We start from the raw sequence: 18707 nt of genomic DNA, 5'->3' as shown, positions 1-18707 counted from the left end.
CTGACTGGAGACTCCCTGAGTGCCCTGGGATAGACTCCAGGCTCCCTGCGACCCCGTGTAGGATAAACACTACAGAATATGGATGGAAAGTTTTCTCAACTCTCTGATATGAACTGAATCCCACTGGAAGCTCCACCCCCTTTATTTGTCACATCAGGGTCTCTGCAAATTTTCTAGCTTGGTAGCTACAATCTCACTCTCACTTTCTGTCCAGGTAAAGAGAATGGAAAAGGTCATTAATGTAAAATAAAATTGATCAGTGTTCGACTTTGCTAACATTAGACACAAATATAGTTAACGTCAGTTAGCGATACTGATCCCACCAAAACGTTTAATAGAAAATTGTTCAAAATCATTCCAATAAGAAACAAAAAAACAGACATACAATGGAAAAGTTAACACCATAACAATATGATAATTAAAAACTGATTAAAGGTAAAAAATGAAAGGTCCCGTGTTGTTTGAACAGCAAGGTTTACTGGCGTGTGAACATACACTATATTGCCAAAAGTTTTGGGACACTCCTCCAAATCACTGAATTCAGGTGTTGTTTTTCAGGGGTTGGACTCGGCCCCTTAGTTCCAGTGAAAGGAACTCTTAATGCTTCAGCTTCATACCAAGACATTTTTGGACAATTTCATGCTCCCAACTTTGTGGGAACAGTTTGGGGATGACCCCTTCCTGTTCCAACATGACTGCACACCAGTGCACAAAGCAAGGTCCATAAAGACCTTTGTTTAAGATTTTGTTAAGTTAAGTTAAGGGTTTGTTTAAGATGTGGACATTTTTTTTTATATGTATACACTTACCTAATTTTACAAGTATTCTTTTTCTAAGAATAATAAGAAAGAACATTTTCTACATTTATAGCTTGTAGATCTTTTCTCTAACCTCCAAGCACCTGATGGGTTTCCAAAATCTAGTTACACACATACATTATCATTTCTATCTTAGACAAACGACTTGTACTTATAAAATGTACTCCCCAAGCAGCTACAGATTATTCCTACACTGACACGTAATTATCGCCGCTTTACCCCGTTGCCTCTATATTTATGTTCCAGATGCATGCTTGCTTCAGAGAATTCTTTAAAATCGTCAGTTGACAAAAATAATTACCAACATATTTCCCCCTACAAACTGCACAAAAGAAGAAGAAGAAAAACCAGACAGTGCAACATTTGTTTTTCTTTATTATTATTTTTTTTTTGCATGTTATTTGCATTCTGGACAAATCTTTTAAATCTCTTTAAAACATTTGTACAGTATTGTTAATGTACATGTTCATGTTCTTTTTTTTTTTTTTTCCATGTGTGTCGCTCATTCATACGGTCGGTAAAGTCAAGTCAGTCACAGTATGAGATGGTAAATAGTTGGCAAAAGGAGGAGACAGAAAACAGATTTATAAATACCTTTAAAAAAAAAAAAAAAAAAAAAAAAAGAAAAGAAAAGAAAAGAAAAGAAAGAAATTGCAGGACCAGGACACGAAACTCCACCAGGGTAAGATGAATGGATTGACAATTTAATAGAAATAAACATGTAGCATTGTAAACATACGAGTTTGCCTTTTCATTGTTTTTTTTTTATTTATTTTTATATATATATATATATATATATATTTTTTATTATTATTATTTTTATATATATACTTGATGATAGAGCCGAGCGTTAGGCTTCGGATTTGGAGGAGACAAAAAGTCTCGAAGATATAATCATCTACAAGATCTAGGACGGAAGACCAGAAAGCCTCGACTGTACATAATGTGGCCTTTAGCAATTTTTGCACTTCTTGGAAGTCAGTGTTTAATCAGGGAGAGCATCAGGAAATTGTGCCAACAACAACAACAAACAACAACAACAACGTGTCCACAACAGGTCTGCAGAATTTTCTGATTGAAATGCAACTTGCATTTATTTTTTTTCTGAAGCCCTGATCTGATAATCTCTCTAAAAGGACGTGCTTCAGCCTGAACCGAAGCTTGCTAGATTCCCTGCATGTGGCGGATTTCGGAGCGATTTCTGCAGGCGATTTTGCTCCACCTGCGTTTTCCTTTCCCTGAAAAATGAAACCTGTTCGAATCTGAAGGGGTTTTTCTTTTTTTCCAGCGATTGAGAAGACCTGATTGCTTACACATGTGCTGCAGGATTTGATTTCGAAACTGTAGAAATGCAAGCGGCATCAACACAGCGCTGCAGGAAATAAAAAGAAAAGAAAAAGAAAAGAAAAGAAAAATCTCCTATGATATTCGGATCTCAGTACGAAAGTGTACTTCATTTTTTTTTTTAATATTATATTGAAGTGAAAAATAAATGGGGGGGGGGGATAAACAAACCATGATGAATAAAAATGTAAATTAGTCCAGCATAATTTAAATTAAATTAGCATTTAAATTTCTATTTTTTTTTTTTTCTTCTGTTTACCAATTTGGTGTACAAACAGCAGACGGTCACATGTCTACAGAACCTACTCGAGATAATGTAACCTCTTAAATGTGAACACTATAAAGATATGAAAAAGAACAAGAGCAGCAACATCTGCACTAATGTGCACATTCAAGTAAATAAAGAAATGAAGAAAGGAAAAAAACAAAAAAATTATAATAATAAATTTTTATCAGACGAATCGATATACATCATCAGCCACCAGTCTTCGTTGGTCTGATTGGCACTTTAGTGAAAAGGAGTGCATTTTGCATTGGTTTTTTTTTTCTGTCGCAAATCAATTTGTTTATTTCTGTCACGATCCACTGCTTAGCCCCACCCCCATCCTTTTGCAGACGGAGTAAAGTCACATACACGATTCAATCTTTTTTCCTCTTTACCTACACGTGTACACCTAGCTACAGGATCCCTTTTAAGTGCAACGTAATCAGGTCAAGCGTTATATTTTCTCCCTTAAAACAAGAAACTCCAAGCGCAAAAGTGGAAAGATAATCTCCAGTTTCTCCCCACGCTACAGCCGTTACCCCCCGAGCTTGATCGGCGTTTTGGGTGGGTGGGGGGGGAATAAATCTTACTTCATCTCCGTTGATAAATTGTGCTGTTTGTCAAAGCAACAGCTGAAACCACTGTTTGATTAAAAAACGACTCAAAAAAGGAACGAGTTTAGAAAGGAAAAGTCCACCCTGAAACACTATGGAGATATCTGATGAGTGATCAAGGGATACTGGTGTTAGTTAGTTAGGTTAGTTACTGGATACGGTATTTGGTTCATTCCTGGGAGATGTTGTGGGTTTGGATCTTGCTGAGCTCACAAGGAGTCATGGATAGCTGGGGGGAAAAAAACAAAACAAAACACTGAACTGATTTGTATGTAACTGAATGAACAAGATAGATAGAAAATAAACATTGGAGGAGATACACAAACGAATTTGATCTATAATTAGCCAGTAAATGTACCGAGCTCTCTATACTCTGAATTTGCTCGCTCATTATCTTCCAGTGACCTTAAACATGAGAAATCTAACAGAGCAAACAGTGGACACAACGCAGGTAAGGACATGATGCAGAGTTACGGCTCAGCTTAGTCCGCGATCGAAGAGACGATGGTGACATGAAGGCATCAGGAAGCTGATCTGATGTAGAGATGGCGAACTGAGAGACTAAAATACGAAAGCGCCGCTGCATCACGTAGAGACTCAACTCCTGCTGCTCCTCCATCACCACAAATCCAGTGAAACCAGACAGAAGTGTAAACTCACTAGATGGCACTGAGAATCCAATAACAAATTCATTCAGGGTGGATTTTTCCTTTTAGTTGTTGTGAAGATGAGTAGAGAAACGTCAAGCTGTAAACTATTGTATAAAAAACTGTGGTTTTTTTTATTATTATTATTTTGAAACAAACGCCAAGCTACGGGAAACGGCTAACATTTTCATGCACTACGCACAAGAAAATGCCACAAAACCCTGCACGAGTAGAGCCGAACCACTAAAAGGAGAACAGACACCACGAGCAAAGATTTCACCACGCAACACTAACTACGGCTCAAAAGCTTTCGTTTCCTTCCGTTTATAATCCACTTTTCCTGCCAGAAATGGTGCTCATGCTCGGACATCAACCTCGATTTTTTTGCCTTTATGGAGTGCGGTCGTTCACCAGAGCGTCAGAAAAGAAAATGGCATGAGAGGTCAAAAATCTATCTTTACCTAACTTTCCAGTTAATTTCTATAAATCAGAAAGAGGTAAAAAAAAAAAAAAAAACCTCTGGTGAATGACGGCACATTTTATTCATATTCAGCTGAAAAAAAATAAAAATAAAAAATAGTCCCGGCCGCTAGCACTTCGTCCCGGAACGCCGATCATGCATTACACCGAAATGTGGACGACACAAACGTTATATAGGTCTGTATACTTATAGCAAACACACGCGTGTAAACTATATCAACTAGAACGTCTCACCGCTAATGTCTTAAGGGACGAAAGCTATCAGAAAAAGCTCTTCCCGCCGTTTCGCAGAACATCCGTCAGTCGCTGTCTCGCTCGCCGTTCTCGATATCCATCGCTCAGTAATGCACGCATACACGAGTCTGTGTAGTGTACACGGAGGAGAAAAGTGCTTCTTATCTTCTTCCTTATTTATTTTTTATTTTTTTCCCCCGTGGAAACCCGACAGGGCTTTTGGTCTAAATATTTAAAATGAATGAAAATGAGCAGTGAATTCAGAAAAGCTGTGGAGAAAGATCTAGAAGCCGTTTTCTCCTTCGTGTTGTTTTGTGTGCAAGAGGTGTGTGTGCTATGTCATATTGATGTGTGTGTGTGTGTGTGTGTGTATATATATATATATATCTATGTATATTTTGTTAACAAATTTAAATATCCCTTGCCAAACTGTCTAAATAACTAATTAAACCAACACTTTTAAAGATAATGGCCCAAAAAAAGAAAAGAAAGCAAGCAAGGAGAGCGTTAGATAGAATGCGATTGTGAAAATGTTCAACAGGATTGAAAAACCATGGCAAGGGATAAAACTGAAAGTGGTGATAGAATAAAAACCATGCAACTCTGCACCACATACTTACACCAGGCTGCAGTGACAGAGCGACAACAAAACAAAACTAAAGAAAATCAAACCCCAAAATTCAAGGGAAAGCAGAACGGCGGTGTGCGTAACCCAAACACACACACACACACACACACACAAACGCTTAATGATTTGTGCTAAAGCCTTATGAAACCCTGGTCCTAACCTATGCACTCTTCTTCTTTAAGGAATAAATCGCTTGGGATTCGCAAAATCTAAAAAGTATTCAGATCACCGCACACCACAAAACAGTAGACGACTATTTATTCTGCCTTTCAAATACCACTAGACCCTGGATATTGTTTTTAAACACTGCAGGAGGAATTTCACTCTTTAACTTTCCAAACCAGGACGTTAAAGATTAGAAACAGAAGGAGGGAGAGAGAGAGAGAGAGAGAGAGAGAGAGAGAGAGAGAAAAGAAAACGAGTGCTATCTAAAGTGCACAAGGAAGCCTCTGTAACTTAAAGTGTGTCTTTTGATGATGATCTAGTTTAGTCTTAATATAAAGCCATGTCGATGAAACCATCTCAAGTACGTGGTTTTCTCAAAGGCCTGCATATGTGGGGGTTAAAAACCAAGATAAACCACGCAGGAGAAAACACCAGGGTTAGGAGATGCTGTTGGGAATGTGTGCCCAGTAAGATAGCTTTAGGAAAGGGGGGGGGGGGATTAATTATATATATATTTATATCCAGAGCCAATCTATAAGTGGCATGACTTAAATTAAGACAGAATAAAATGAAATAAAACCCCAGCTCCTGAAGTCTCGTATGAGTGAAAACAGTGGTAAAGTTCAACAGCAAGCAGCGCGCTTCCTCTCGGGCGGTCTAGATTAATCTGCTTGTGTGGCTGTGCTGAGGGCACATGAGATAACAGCCTGCAGTACAGATACGGGCACGGGAAGGACCTGGACGCGTCGTACGGAGCCTAACCGAGTGTGGGAGGTGGATTAGAGCTGGAAGCCCTCCATGGGGGCCTCCTGCTGAGGGAAAAGGTACTGCTGCTCGTTCTCGTCCACTTGCGGAGCCAAACTGGGGTCTTCCTCCTCAACACCGAAGTAGTGCTCGATGAGATCGAAGGCCTTCTGGTAGATCTCCTGGTTCTCGTGGCTCTGAAGGAACTCGATCTTGTCCAGGCCTGAAGGGAAAAGAAAGAGAAACATCAGCTTCTAATAGATGGGACACATGCTATCAAGATTTGAAATGGCAATACACTGATATGATATATGATATTTGGAGGAGCTTGCAGATTTTCTGATATGATTCACTGATATGGAAATGATTTGCGTTCCAGTCTCGCTTATCTCCCTTTAAACATTATGCTGGACCTAGAGCCAGTTTAAAAAGTCAGTCTGCCTAAAGATGTCTGAAACCTGGCTATCGGGTTTCCTTTACACAGTGAACGGCATGTGCTCATCATCTATTGGACAGTAGTGAAACAGACACAATCCTGATCAATTCATTTGTAATCGAATTTGAACTGTCAAATGTACGATGTAGTTGAACTGCTGCAGACTTCCCCTGTAGTGCAAGCTTTTAAGCTACTTTCACATATCCAGTGATTTTATCTCTCCGAGTCTCCAGTCTCTGTACTATGAATCCGTCAGTAGGTGTTCCCACTACTGGTTGCCGTAGCAACCATATTTATCAGTGGGTGTTGTGACTGGCATCCCAGATCGGTTTTCTGGCCGCTGAAATGAAAGATTCTGAAGGGAGATTTGGTGTTTGTGTATAAAATTCAGCAGTGTACATCTGCATCATATTGTACAAGATGAAGACGAGATAGTGTGTGCCACAGACTATGAGGCGCTTTACTGTCTCCAGTCCCAGCTATAATGGCTGAATGAAGGATCTCCAGTGGCTTGTGTGTGTGAATGTCACATTAGACACTAGGCTAGCATGCACCTAATGATAATGGGAACACTGGGAGCACATTACCATAGGCCTCCTCTATAAGGCTGCAGTAAGGGTTGAGGCCGCTGCAGTTCTGCTTGGCTTCCTGCTCTCCCAGTCTCAGAATATTCTCCAGTCCGTTCAGAGCGACCTGCACGATCTTTGAGTCCATCACCGTCAACAGATCACACAAGGGCTTGATGCAGCCCAGATTCACTAGATACCTAGAGAGAGAGAGAGAAAGAGTGTAAGGGCAAGGATTTGAGCGAGTTTGACGAAGGGCCAAATTGTGATGGCTAGACGACTGGATCAGAGCATCTCCAAAACTGCAGCTCTTCTGGGGTGTTCCCGGTCTGCGGTGGTCAGTATCTATCTGACAGGACTTAGCAGGCAGCTGGTCATAATGTTATGCCTGATCAGTGTATATTTGCACTTTAATTTGTTAATATTAAAATCTCAGAATGAGGAGCCAGAATATGATACATATTCATAGACATAGAGTGTATGCTTTGTATTCAAATTAGACCGTAAGCAGCTTTTCTACATAAATGTGCTAAAACTTAAGAATGTGCTTAATGCTATTCTTAAAGAATTATTCTATTACAGTTTTTTATGCAATATACTACAGTGTTTTGAGTAGATATTGAGATGTATTTCAAAAAAGCCATGTGGATGAGATTTTCCATTTTTAATAACTGCAGAAAAATGTTTTCAAAAATATCTGTATACACTAGCACATGCCCTGAATCTGTTCACGCAGGGTTTTTGAAACCAAAAGACGGCACACGAGTTCTACAGGTATACGCTCTGCGTGGGCCGTGTAACCCAAGCAGAGTGCACTACAAGACTGAAATGCATGTGCTGTTGTCAGGGCAAAGTGCTGCAGTAAGATCAGCTGGCTCGGATTTCTTTTGGGTAATTGGATCATAAGCAAGAGCTTGTTTTAGCACCTCACTCCTGCTCTAAGTGGATAAAAACTGGGAATGGATAGAGCTGGTCACTTTTAGAGAGTAATAGCGACTACAGTAAATAAAGACAATCCTGGAGTTCCTCAAATAATATCGGTTAATAGATTGTTACCGGATTTGCTCGGGCGTGCCTCCTGACGTGGCGTTAGTTATGGCCCATGCCGCTTCTTTCCTGGTGCGAAACTCGGCTTTCTGGAGGATTTCGATCAGCACGGGGAAGATGTTTGCATCGATGACCGTCTAAGGAGCGAGAACAGGTTATGTAAAGATTAGGGATACTGGTGCATGCATACACACACTATCTATCCATCCATTAGTTGAGGTGAGGTGCGTGTACCTGTATCTGAGCTCGGTTTCCTGCTGTGATGTTTGAGATGGTCCAGCAGGCTTCCTTCCTAATAGATTCCTTTGCACTACTAAGCAGGTGAAGGAGGCATGGGAGAGCCGAGCAGTTCAGTACCACCTTAAACAAAGCAGAGAGAGAGAGAGAAAGTCAGAACCAATACAATATTTCATCAATCCCTATCAAAACCCACTGTCCCACTTACCTGTGTTTGGATATCATCTCCAGTGACGATATTCCCGACGGCTCTCAAAGCCGGAGAAGCCACTTTATAATCGGAGTGCCTGGAAAACGAAGGAAAAGCAGAATCACATCATATCCCGTAACGTACAACCGTGACGTGGTGAAAAAACGCTAAATTAAGAAGCAAGTAAAGACTCACATGAGCAGTTCTACGAGTCTCCTGCAGACTCCCGAGTCGATCACTGCCTGGATCTTTTCGTTGGGTCCGTCTGAGAGGTAGGACAGAGCCCAGCAAGCGTCGGCCAGCAGATCCGGGTCGCTGCTGAACAGCAGGCGGGACAGTACGGGCAGGCACTGAGACACCTGCAGCAGACAACAAAAACACAATAGAAAAACTAGTCTCCTCCAACTACCATGAAACTCAAATGTGGATTCCACATAGTAAATCTGGTGCTAGTATTTAGGTAGGGACACAGGTTGTGCAAAGTCAGCATATTATTGAGAAATCTAATGTGGCTATAAAAGACAATAGAATTGAGTTGCAGCAAAGACCTGACATGGCTAATCTCTCCCTCCAGGATTGCGTAGCTTTGTGGCGATTGTGTTGTGGCCAAAATGCTTGATTTTACAGTATTTTTTCCCCCCAAATTTGTGATGCAACTTGTTTGATAGCTATACTCAAGAGTTCAAGGCACGTGAACGAAGAGTGCTTCAGCTGAACGTGCGTTGTGAGGACATCACACGTCTTCTTGATCCAAATCTTCCAAAAAATCAGTGGTAATTTCAACCATATATTCTGGAGTTTTGAGTCTGAATTTCTGCACCACTGATAGCAGCTCATGCATAAAATGTGATGTTTTGGAAGCTGATGAAGATATGAGGGAGCTGGACACACTGAAAGGGTGAAGTCTGACCACAGCGTAAATTACGGCAGTAATCTGGATAGAAAACTGGTAACCAAAGTGAAAACAGCCCAAAAGGTTTAATGTAATAATGAATCAGCTCGATACAAATTTTTATTAGAAAAATCGATCTTGAATGGCACAGAAGGCATCATGCTTTTATAAAACGCTTAACGTTCAGGTTAATCGGGGCGGCATCATTTCGGACACGAAAAGTGTTCAGAACAGATCATTTTGTATGAACATTTTGTCCAACTCTGAGGAAAAACCATCCATCCTTTATGTCCCAGCTGGACAAGACAATGAAGTGTTGCATGGAATAGTTACTTCTTTGTAATGATTTGATGAGGAGAGAAAAAGACGAACCTTTTCAAAGTCTGGTGGTGGACTTTTGCCTCTGCACAGGTTGGACAGCGCCCACACAGCGTTCCTGGTCATCGTGAGACGAGTTGATTTGGTCAGCAGCCTGGATGAGGAGGACAAGAATGAATGGAAACAGACATTAGGATGGAATTAAAAGTAAAGCCTATTAAATGGTCCATGAAACATAATAACGATGCAGTCAAACAGCACTCACGTTAACAGTGGTGGAAGGATATTGCAGTTCAGTACAAAGTCTCTGCACATGGCGCTGTCTCCTGCAATATTCCCTAATGCCCACACCGCCTGAAACCAACAAGGGTAAACGGCGTAAGAGGCAGACATCATTCAAACATGAATAGTGAGACTATAAAAGGAATAAAACACTTTGGGTCATGCTGTAATAAGAAAATAATCAGCAATGAAGTGGTGCGATACCGTAGCTATCCTGCAGTTGAGTATTTTCTTAAGAAAGCACATCCTGAAGTGTTTTATTACATCTACCAACTTTGAAGAAGGTTCATAAGTAAGAAGAAAAACCAGACGCACCTCTAACAGGAACGTACAAATCCGTGCGAGTTAGCTACCTGATAGGGCATGACTTCTTCAAGATCTTATTTACGATTTGCCTGCAGTGTGTCTGAAAGGTCACTTACTCTTCAATATTACACCCTCCCTCATGTGATATCACAGTGAACCGTCAGCGATAACATTTATATACATAAAAGAACATGCCATACTATTTATCCATTCAAGATACATTTAATGCTAACCGCTATATAAACACCTCCCACACCAGCCTCTCTATTCAACAACTGAATTTAAAAGAGACTTCCACAGATGCAAGTATTAAATCGGTGAAAGCTTTCGTGGCTTGTGCAGAAGGGCTCACACGTTGGACGCATTACTGATGTTCGTGCGTCGTTACACAAAGGAAGGAAACCAGCAAGATGTGACAAAATGCATGCGTCCACAAACTCTGACGGTGTTGAGCCAAGGTTCAAATTATTTGATTAATCGGCAATTTATTTATTTTTTTCCAATTATGTGCCAAGCAAAAATAAAAAAGCTTTCGTTTAGTGTTTGAGATGTTTTTTAGTCCTTAAACCTAACGATAAATCTGACCGAACAGCTTGTGATCACTGAGTCATGCACTAAATCACTCCTGAACAAAACAGGAGTGAAAAGATCTATTTACCGAATGCATTACCTAGATGGCAAGGATTGCTTCATGTTTTTGATTCATGATTAAAAAAAAAAAAACAGTTAATCATCTACAAACATTTGAACAACTACCTTTCATTTTTTCCCCCTTTCACTTTAGAACACTGCTGATAAACCCAAAACAACTTCCTTGAGCACAGAAAGCTTTATTCACCTCATTTTAACTTTTAAACACGGACAGAAATAAGCACCAGGCTCATACATATGACTATCGCTGCAAGTCAGCTGTACTATCTGATGAGTGTTCTTGCTGCTAAAATGAATCAATCTGGAGGGAGATTTGGTGTTTGTGTATAAACGTCAGCAGTGTATATCTGCATATCATATCATATGAGATGAAGGAGAGGCGGTGTGTGCTCTTGGTCACGTATATCACGTGCACTCTACTCTCTTCTCTCCTATTGGTAATCGCTGCATGGAGTCGCTCCATCTTTGTAGAAACTTTTCTTATTTGCGTCACACTGATGGAAACACCCAGACCTTAATCTCTAAAGGTCACTGTCGATCATATCGCTAAAAAAGTCACCAGCTCTAACTAACGATCAATGGCTGCTGTGAGTCACTGAATGTGTGTTATTGAGGGTACGTAAGTATGAACACAGAGAAAAACAGTGAAAAGTAACAGCACAATCCTAATTTAGGCCTCAGTTGACAAACTAACTCAAATAACCACTCTATAATGTATGCAAAAAAAAAACATCTCAGAAAGCGCGATACAGTACAAAACTGATGTCCATCCACCTCAAGTTTCGCTGTATGAGCTGCTTTTCTGTTGTAAAGAGTTACCATAAACTTCCTCCACTGATCTTCATCATCAAGGCGTCTCTATCTGCACTGTGTCCGCTCACTGGGAGGTTTTTTTTTTTTGTTCATTGCCCCATTCTGTATAAACTCTAGACACCGTTGTGTGTGAAATCATTCGAGATCACAATCTGATGTTTGATGTGAAGGTTAGCTAAAGCTCTTATCCTACAAGTGTACAAGTGTTCCTATTAAAGTGACCGGCAAGTGTACTTTTCTCTCTGTTTTTCGAAAGGTGAATGAAACCTTTAAAACATTAATTAGTGTTGGACAGAGCCCAAGAGAAATGTATTCCCATGCTTTTAGGTTCTGCATTTAGCCCAAACCTAATTTGCACCTCATTTGAATATGATTAAGGGAATTAATTTCGCTCGTGCAGCTTCACTGGAGCATGTCCAACTGATGCCCTACTGAGTACTACCGATGCTGACGGCGAACACGTTACAGAACGGCGGCGGTACCTGTTCTTGGACGTCCTCGAACTCGGAGTTGAGCAGCCGGATGAACACCGGCACGGCGCCTGCCTCGATCACAAATTTCGTCTGTTGAGACGTTCCAGAGGCGATGTTGGTCAGTGCCCATGCTGCTTCGAACTGCACACAAATCCTGACGTTAGCATGGCGTCATGCGGTGTAGAGGATAACTTACGAGGAAAAAAAAATCAAGGTCAAAGTTTTTTTATTTAGTTTTCTTTTTACCTGCAGTGTGCAATCAGTGCTTTTTTCAAGGAACTCTACGAATCTGTTTACGACTCCTGGAGTGCTGATGACCTCGTCGATGGGCGGGTTCGGTTCTGTGGACAAGTTTGACACATGAACAATAACGGGCGAACTCAAACAAACAAACGCACAATGAGGCATGCTGATACAGGAAAATAATCAGTGATAAGGTAGTGTGATGTGCTGCCACCATGACTAGTGTTCATTTTCTACAACACACTGTTTCAAGATGTATCTAAGAACATGTACTTTTTATCCGTTTAGCGTTGTGGAGCATCCACAGAGCCACACATGAGACAAAACAAATTAGTAATTTTAACGAGAAAACATAAAAACAGAAGGTCCTGAAGACTTTCCTGTGGTGGAAAAAAAAAGTTCTGACTGTTACAAAGCACTAACACTGGAGACTCCTTCCAAAAAAATAAATAAATAAATAAATAAAAATAAATTAAAAAAATAAACCCCAAAACAAAAAATTGACATGGTTTGACTTGTTAAATAAACACATTTTGGCAAAAGCCATCTGCTTTATGTTGAGCTTTGATAATGTGGAGGCCGTTGCTACAGAAACGCCAACATATCAGACCAAACACATTAATATAAACATAGGATTTGAAGTCGAAGCTGTGTGCTAACCAACACCTCGCTGACCAATCGGAAATCAGGAACCCGACCTCGCTTTTAACTGACAATACATCCGTCTTGGATACCTTTGGACAGCAGTTTTCGGAATTTCTGAGTGGTAACCAGCAACAGTTCAGGATCGTCTGAGAAGAGCATTTCCACCATGTCTCTCGTTATGACTCCTTCCTGGAAAGTAAATAAATAAATAGGCGCATCCTGATCCTTTCATTTTTGCTCGCTGTTTGACTCACAGCACCTATGATTTATTATGTAATTTATTTTAATTTAACAGACATTATGTAGGAAATGGTGGCACTCACTGGTGCTGTGCTGGAGCTGACGTAAGCGTCCATGAGCGGACTGTCAAACATCCCTCCTTCCTCGTTCAGCAGCTCCACATTTCTCCTCTTAAACAGCTGCAGAGAGCACATTGATAAGTTCAGGACTTTCTGTCGTAGCCTGACAACACTACAGAGTCTCTCACAAATCTGCTACTTAAACATGACATATTTCGAGTGGGATTCTTCTCAGAGATCAATGAAGGAAACAAAAAAAAAAAAAAACACTGGAGATCCACGTAGACGGAAAACCCCCAGAGGAACCGCCGGACGTTTGCTTCTTGTGCTAGTCTAATACCTCTGACATATTACCTGCTGTTCTCGTTTCTGTTTCCTCAACTGAATGCCTTCCTCTTCTCGTCTCCGGCGCATCTCCTCCAAGTTAAGCGCTTTGTTCTTGTAGCGGTTCATCCTGTAGTTATCCTTCGCAGGACTCGCTGACGGCTCTGCCGAAAGAGGGAATAAAAAACAACAACCATGAGCTGAATCTCAAACACATGATCTCTGGTGGACACTAGACAAAAAAAAAAAAAAAGAAAAATCGTATGAAATCTCATATGTATGAATATAATTTCTGCATATAATAATAATAATAATTCATTGTAAGCATTTAAACTCTAATAATGGCTCATAAAACATTCTAAAAATTCCATCCTAAACCAAAAAAAAAACCCAAATCCTAAAGAGATCAGGAACAGGACTGCTGAAGAGACGAGGTCTGCTACTGAAAGGGAAAGTGCTTTGTTGGCACGGTGATATTTCGCTTATGAAAGCAGTAACTCTTCACAATTGCAACCTCTGTGCAAACCATGTGGACCGGTACGTCAAAAACTGCTACAGGAGGAACACAACAATCCTTTATCACCACTCTAGGGAGCCGTATGAACAGCGTTTAGCATTAACCAGCTGGAAAGAGCTCAGAACTGCGCTTGTGTGGAAAACATTAGATCTAATGCAAGACATACCACACTGGGCGCTTCCCAAACCGTCACTGTCAAGATCATCCACTGAAACACTTGCGCATGTTACGTCCCTTCCTGTGTATGAGTTGAGTTCATGTCCACAGGAAACGTGACGCAGTTCCAGTGCAACCGAACTCACACCATTTTCTACAGGTCTGGGAAGTGTGCTTCCCAGTCCACACCCCATTACTGATTATTTATGTGAACTGTGTTCTGTTTCAGACTGTGAAATGAACTCAAATCATATTCTTGCTGCAGTTGATTCACACCGTTGTTTGGTCTGAGGGTTTTCTCCAGCACAACTAAACTATAAATCACCATGGGCAGTGGTGGATCAAATGGGTAAGGCTCTGGGTTGTTGACCAGAAGATTGGGGTTTGAACCCCAGCACCACCAAGCTGCCACCGTTGGACCCTTGAGCAAAACCCCAAACCCTCCCTGCTCCAAAGACGATGCATCATGGCTGACCCTGCGCTCTGACCCCCAACCCCAAGGAAGGGAAATGCAAAGAAAGAATTTCACTGTGCAGTAATGTATATGTGACAAATAAGGACAGCTTAAAATAGTGTAGCAGATGAGGCAGGCATTGGACTAATGGCGATAAAGCCGTGAGTTTTTAATCCCAGCGCTGGCAAGCTGTCACTGACCGGCCCTTTAACCCTCAAGTGCAGTTCTGTGAATGATATAAACCCACCTTTCATTTTTGCAAGTCACTCTGAATAAAGCTTCTTCCAAAATGTGTGTGTACAAACCTCTCATAAATCTCTCATCATTTGATCAGAAATATAGAGATAGAGGAAGGTAAACAAACCTGCTCTAACACAGAGAACACAGAGCTGGAGCTCAAGACGTAATTAGATTATTGACTGTGCAGAACAGCCAGCTTTTATTTTTTTCTTTTGGTTTCAGCATTTGAAATATCTAAAGAATCGCATTCCTGCAGTTCTACATCTTGAGGAACAAAAAAAAAAAACCCACGCAGCACAAAGTACACACCATGTTTGATTCATTTCCTGCAGCCGAGTCGATTCCGAATCGAATCACCTTCTCGCACTGCAACTGGATGAGACAGAGTCATCCTCGCTCAGACTGTCTCTGTACATCTGTATAAATATCTCTTACTCATGGTTCCTTTTTGCGGGAGACAACACTCAGAGCAAAATCACTCAGAATGCTGCGAAACAGCCATTTGACTCTGAATCAACTCAGGAAGTGAACTGAAAACAACAGGGCTGCCAGAAACAAGGAGGCAAGATACACTGGCGTTCACTTCCAGGCAGATTTATTACAACTCTGATCATTATAAACTCGAAAGATTTTAAATAATTCCCATGCGAACATGAGAACACCAGATGTGTAGGGCGGATTATATCAATTACCATATTTATGAAGTTCAACCCACTCTTCACAATGTAACTGAAAGGAATTTGGACTCAGTGAAACAGGAAGTCATGGATGGCCGAATCTAAACACATAGTGTGAATTTTTTATTTTGAAAATCCCTTTGTTAAACATTTCTAAAGCTGACAAGACATGACTTTATGAAAAGATTCTTCATTAAATAAACATATCAAGTTAAAAAACATTTCTCCCCCACCAGGCTTTACCAGGGGTGCCAAAATTTCTGGAGCTGCCCATGTCCCTCACTAATCCCGGTGTGTATAAAAGAAAAAAAATGTCTAAAAGACCGGAATGACTCAGCACATTCCGGTCGAGTTCGGCTCTCTAACCCGCCTGCTTAGTCATCTTCCTAAGAGACGGTGGAGGGCGAGAACGCTTTCCACGTGTTACAGATTTAGTTTTCCAGTAAAGCAAGTGCTCAGTGAGTGCAGCGTTACAGTTATAGTTATACATCACATGCACCTCGAAAATAGCAGCCTGCCGTCTGCCTCGGTCACAGGAGCCACGTGGCTAAAGTCAGCCTCTAAAACAGAGACTTGGATCCAGGAGGAAAAGCTAAACATCCATCATGATGCAGAAATTCTTACGCCGCTGCTGAATCTGGCATTACAGCCAGCTAAAGAGCCAGATCATAAGCCGTATTATACACTATGCACTCTACTGGCAAGTGTAAGAACGTCAAAAGAAACAGAATCAGCTTAAATTTTTTCTCATCCAGCATCATCACCTGGTAGCCCTACTCCTCAGTGCCTGACCTCACAAATGCGCTTTTAGAGGAATGGTCAAAAATTCCCATAAACACCCCTAGACCTTGTGGAAAGTCTTTCCAGAAGAGTTGAAGCTGTTATAACTGCAAAGGGCGGGACAACTCCATATTACCTTCATGTGCATGTAAAGGCAGATGTCAGTTTTGACCTGGCTCACAGTCTCAGCTCTAATTCATCCCAAAGGTGTTCTATAAGGTTGAGGTCAGGACTCTGTGCAGGTCAGTCAAGTTCCTCCACACCAAACTCACTTATCCATGTCTTTATGGACCTTTGTGCACTGGTGTGCAGTCATGTTGGAACAGGAAGGGGTCATCCCCAAACTGTTCCCACAAAGTTGGGAGCATGAAATTGTCCAAAAAGTCTTGGTATGCTGAAGCATTAAGAGTTCCTTTCACTGGAACTAAGGGGCCGAGTCCAACCCCTGAATGCAATGATTTGGAGGTGTGTCCCAAAACATTTGGCAATATAGTGTATGACCGCTGAGTGCATGAAGTGTCAAATATTCCACACTTGTTTTTTTTTTAACGGTTGAATAAGTGCATTATCTAAGTACTTGAAGTGCACTTCATCTTGTTGGGATTTTCATTGTAAACACACTCCTCACACAATGAAGTAGTAGAGCTTTCTCTAACACATCACACCACTCTGTCGATGTCTAGATTTCCATAACATCACGTTCTGTTATGTTTTTTTCCCCTAAAATCCTCTAAACGAAAGGTCTAAGAGGATTTACAGGATAAGGCAAAGGTGGAGTGCAAGGGATCGAGCATGACGATGTCTTTACCTAGCATGATGAAAGCTGAAGGTCTGGAAGCTGATCTGTGTGAGAGTGAACACATGATAAAGGACGGATAAAAGGACTAAAGCGCTGCCGCATCACTCGTTCGCTTTGATGGAGACAAGACAAAATGTAAATCTCACGACACAAACACTGTCGCCTGTGAACTCTACAACGAACATTCTCTTCGAAACACTGACTGGAAGGCCAACACTGCGCCTCAGAGACCAGACATCACGTGACTGCACCTCTAGATTTAGAGCAGAACCTACTGTTGAACCTTGCAGCGTTCTGACCAGACGTGAGTGAGGACCCTGCACTCCATCCAACCCACCGCTTCACATCACTGCGAATGATGATGACGTGATCACTGATGTGACGTCATGCAAATCAAGATATATTTACCTTTATATTTTAAGATTATGACTGCTTTCTAACCCTGATAAAACTCCAAACTAGGTGTCTTCAGATAAAAAAAAAGACATTCTACTTTACGTGCAAATCAAGACAATTTAATGAATATGCCCAGTGACGTCACTTGGCGACTATAAGGTAATGCTAGTAACAGTCACCACATGAACATGGACCAAACGAGTGCTGGTCATTATTTAAGAATAACAAGCTAAATCATTTAGACTAATAGGATTTTACATATTTTTTGTCTTTGTTTGGTGCCAACAAATACAGTTTAAGATTTTAACTAAAAGTATATCCGTGGTGTTGAAGATATCAACATATTTCCGCGACGAAAAGCCTTCTCACAAATCTCCGTTATTACGCTAACTCACTAAACTAACGCAACACTGAGGCTGTAATCCAACTGACACCCTTCGTCCCTACATAGGCTCACTACGTACGGACTGAAAACATTTCCGCTCACGCGCTAGGTAGTGGACTTCACGTGCAATGCGGAGACATTTGAGGCTCGACCGAACTGCGCTTCGCTCGCTAGCTAGCTAGCAGCAGCCGTGTCTGCTAACGAGGCGGCTAAAGTGAGCTAGCTGTCGGGCGTTTTCACGTCAACAAACCACAAACAACACCGAAACGTACGCACAAGCAGATCACACAGACACTTACCCATCTTACTGACTTGACAAGATAAGTAGTTTTGACGCCCTGTGATGATCTAAAGGAAATAATCTTCGCTCCCTCAGGGTCTTCAAGAAATCGCTCCTCACAAACAATATGTCGGAGATCTACGGAGCGCACGAAAGGACAAACTTAACGAAACGAGTAACAGCGCAACACCGTTGCGCATGCGCAGTTTAACTGCGGTTTACAAGGCTTGGTATGTGCTCTTGCGCGTTATAACTTATGTAATATATGGGGATTATACATTTAACCAAAGCCAGTTTGCGTTGACAAACTCTTAATAGTGTGCAATAACAAGCAGTGAAACGATAAATAGATATAGACATAG

General features: G+C 41.2%; 1 protein-coding gene across 1 annotated transcript; it reads right to left on the bottom strand.

Annotated features, from left to right (window-relative positions):
• Positions 1-1420: 1420 nt before the first annotated feature.
• On the bottom strand, positions 1421-18512 carry kpna6 (karyopherin alpha 6 (importin alpha 7)). Its single transcript, XM_058404836.1, has 14 exons — positions 18365-18512; positions 13692-13825; positions 13362-13457; positions 13128-13227; positions 12397-12491; positions 12160-12291; positions 9891-9979; positions 9680-9779; positions 8611-8774; positions 8434-8512; positions 8223-8348; positions 7998-8125; positions 6963-7141; positions 1421-6162 (listed from the first exon to the last, which is right to left on the bottom strand). Exons 1-14 carry the CDS (start codon positions 18366-18368, stop codon positions 5975-5977), a joined length of 1614 nt encoding a protein of 537 aa, XP_058260819.1. The 5' UTR covers positions 18369-18512; the 3' UTR covers positions 1421-5974.
• Between the last annotated feature and the right edge of the window lie 195 nt (positions 18513-18707).

This window comes from Hemibagrus wyckioides, linkage group LG12, assembly GCF_019097595.1.
Source record: "Hemibagrus wyckioides isolate EC202008001 linkage group LG12, SWU_Hwy_1.0, whole genome shotgun sequence".
Classification (NCBI taxonomy): Eukaryota; Metazoa; Chordata; class Actinopteri; order Siluriformes; family Bagridae; genus Hemibagrus; species Hemibagrus wyckioides.
Note: the sequence above shows the minus strand (reverse complement) of the source record. Positions and strands in the feature narration are given on the sequence as shown.

What these genes read in the sequence shown, in the direction of transcription:
- kpna6 (XM_058404836.1), bottom strand. An exon ending in AGACTCGTAGAACTGCTCAT is followed by an intron (nt 8,513 to 8,610) that starts GTGAGTCTTTAC and finishes TTCGTTTTCCAG; the next exon opens with GCACTCCGATTATAAAGTGG. An exon ending in GAGATGATATCCAAACACAG is followed by an intron (nt 8,349 to 8,433) that starts GTAAGTGGGACA and finishes GCTTTGTTTAAG; the next exon opens with GTGGTACTGAACTGCTCGGC.